Source organism: Colobus angolensis, unplaced genomic scaffold (assembly GCF_000951035.1).
Source record: "Colobus angolensis palliatus isolate OR3802 unplaced genomic scaffold, Cang.pa_1.0 Scaffold228, whole genome shotgun sequence".
Classification (NCBI taxonomy): domain Eukaryota; kingdom Metazoa; phylum Chordata; class Mammalia; order Primates; family Cercopithecidae; genus Colobus; species Colobus angolensis.
Genome location: NW_012115466.1, coordinates 1,999,655 through 2,002,758, shown reverse-complemented (window position 1 = coordinate 2,002,758; position 3,104 = coordinate 1,999,655). Strand labels below are relative to the sequence as shown.

Here is a 3,104-nt window from a genome sequence, read left to right as displayed (position 1 = left end):
ATATAGCGAAAGGGAATTGTCTGAACTAGCTTCCCAGCCCAGCCCCAGTAATAAAATCCAAAAGTAGGCCGTTTTTCTTCCCTTAGTCATTGGGGTTTCCCTAGCATCGTCCCTAATAGCCTCAGGACTTGGGACAGGGGCACTCGCCCACTCAATTCAGTCCACATGGGCTCTTTCCACTCAGGTCCAGGAAGCCATAGAGGCTTCAGCTGAAAGCCTGGCCTCTTTACAGTGTCAGATTACCTCAGTGGCCCAGGTAGCAGCACAAAATAGGTGAACATTAGATCTTCTTACTGCTGAAAAAGGAGGAACATGCCTCTTCCTAGGAGAAGAGTGTTGCTATTATATAAATGAATTAGGCCTGGTTGACACCAGCGTCCAAACATTAAACAAAATCAAAAAGGAGCTTCAATAATTTAACACCCCCTTAACCCCCGGACCACCGGTATGGTGCCTGTAGTACAGCAGATGCTTCCATTCCTAATTCCCATAATAATCCTCTGCCTTATGTTATGTCTTGCTCCCATTCTAATAAAATTTCTCTGAGCCAGGGTCCAAGAGATCACCCAAGTCACCTTCAACCAAATGCTCCTGCATCCCTACACCCAGCTGCCAACCTCAGACCCTAACTACGCCCACTAACAGCAGGAAGCAGCCAGACAGACAACGGCATCCCAAATTCTTATAATCAATAAGAGGTTGGACTGTTTGGGTGAGGGAGAAAGGATAAGATGGAGGAAGGTAAAAAAGAAGGCACCGCCCCTGTTGCTTCCGGGTTCTTCATCACCAACTTACCCACATGCAGGAAAATGCAGCCCGTGCCCGGGAAAATGCAGATCAACTGAGCAGGTGCTGCAGGACGTCAATCCGAAGAGATCGAAACTTACCTGGCCATGCCTATGGAGATGCCCCTATCACGCCCTTATCCCATCCACTGCCCTCCCCCTTCCAGTACCAGTGCATAGAAGTCCACTGCCAGCAGGAGCCAGCATGACTTCTTCCACCCCCCCCACATTCATGGACCGGAGAACCTCACCCGAGAGCACTGGCGTGACTTCCCTGGCCCCCCACAGCAGAGGACCAGAGAACCTCGCCTGAGAGTGTGTGCATATTTGCAATAAAGGGCTGCTGCTTTCTTATGTACTTTGGCCTCATGTTTAATTACTTAGATCTCCTAAATTAAGTTTCATTAAATTAAATTAAGATACCAGGCATTGGAATTTTGTTTTTTAAACCCTTTAGGTGATTCTAATGTATATCCAGGGTTGAGAACCATTGTTCCAGAAAACTCTGATTACATGGTAGTTTGGATAACAGGGTTTATCCTAGACTTGCTTATATTACCAACAGAGAGATTAGAGCTTGAGCTTCTAATTTGTGATGATGGGTTGCAGTACTGATAAATTCCAATTGAGGCTGGGAAGGACACACTTCATATTGCTCTTTTATGAATGAGCGGAGACGTGCTGATAAATGTTTAATAATCAGACCTAATATACAGATTTTCCAATTTCCATGTCATAAATCTTCCTGCTATGGTAATTTTAAGATATCAAAGTGACATCACTGAATATGAATTTGGGAGAAGATGCATAGCAAGTGGCATATGATTATACAGCATTTCTATAATACAAATACAATCAACAATATCTTCAAGAGTGTAGATAACAGAAAATGTAGAAAAAATATATAGTTGTGATTATTTTCTTTCTTTTTGTATAACTTACTTAATTTTAAGTTTATAGTATTTAACTTTTTATTTTAACAAAAAATATTTTACTAAAAGATTTACAGAAATTTCCAGACAAGCCATACAAAATGGTCACAAGCTTTTTTTGAAGGGGGGAATCTACACTTGACAGCAATGTTATTAGTGAGGGCTGTGATGTTTGTTTAATGTTCCCATTTTGGTTCAAACAATCAAGCTTATCCATCTACAGCATCTAAATAAAGTTAGACTTGGCTAGAGAGCATATTCTAAAGAACTCGTTAGCTGCTTTTATCCAATGCAATTAGATCACCAAAAAAGGGGGAAAGCATCCCATGCAATTAAAAATAAAACTACCTCCCCCCTCAAAAAAAATAAAATAAAACAAAGAAAAACACCCACACCCCTGCAGCTAACCTGACAACTACCTTCATTCACAGTGCTTTATACTTAAACCAGGATGGGGGAAATGAATAAAAGCAGGGAGGGGCCACTGCTTTTAAATATTTCACAACAATCCAGATGATACTTCTAGCCTCTGTTCATGCTTTATGACAGTGAATTAGGACAAGACATAGATTTGCTAATGTACGTTTAATCACCAAAGGATTGAAGATGTCTGGGCTTTTTTATTCTGTAATGTTTCTAAGACTGTGTCCATTAAATGCAAGCAAAAAGAAGGAAGTCTTGGCAGAACAGGAGAAGTGATGCACACTTGATGATTGGATCAATTTAAATATTATTCATGGCATATAGCCTAGTCCATGCTCTAGCTGTTTCTATGGCTTGGGCTTCATTGGTCTTCCACTGCTCCACTACATCATTTGCTAATGGATCATCTGGATTGGGAGCACTTAACAAGGCCTGGATCGATAGCAGAACTGTGCGGATCTGCAGTGGTGGGGACCACTTATCTTTCAAAATATCTAAACATATTCTTCCCAACTTGTCTACATTAGGATGATATATTTTGGTCATGAAACGTACTTTAGGGGCTGCCATTGGGTATTCTTTAGGAAAGAATAGTTCAAGTTTAAAAGTCCCTCCCTCAAAGGGGGAATCTTGAGGGCCAGCAATGACCACATGAAAATAACGGGCATTGCTCTCATCTGGTTCTGCTTTGATGCCAGGAACTAGTTCTGCTAGCAAATGCTGGGTTTCCTTCATGATCCTGCAGGGCAGCCCGGCCATCTTGTCAGAACCTGAGTTCGGCCTCTGGTCTCGTCTCCTGTATTTAACTTTTAATACCAGTTGTGTTTAACAACTAACGATTGACATAATTCTTGAAAATCCACTATGACATTGTCCAAGTAGGCTTCAGGACATTCTTGTATGAGCCAACTTATATATAAGCATGATTCATATTCAAAATATTTAACAACCAGTTTTGTATGGG

The 3,104-nt window shown here is 41.3% G+C and overlaps 1 protein-coding gene across 1 annotated transcript; it reads right to left on the bottom strand.

Moving 5' to 3' along the window:
• Window positions 1–2,326: 2,326 nt before the first annotated feature.
• On the bottom strand, window positions 2,327–2,899 carry LOC105513286 (ubiquitin-conjugating enzyme E2 N-like). Its single transcript, XM_011944137.1, has one exon. It carries the CDS (start codon window positions 2,897–2,899, stop codon window positions 2,441–2,443), a length of 459 nt encoding a protein of 152 aa, XP_011799527.1. The 3' UTR covers window positions 2,327–2,440.
• Between the last annotated feature and the right edge of the window lie 205 nt (window positions 2,900–3,104).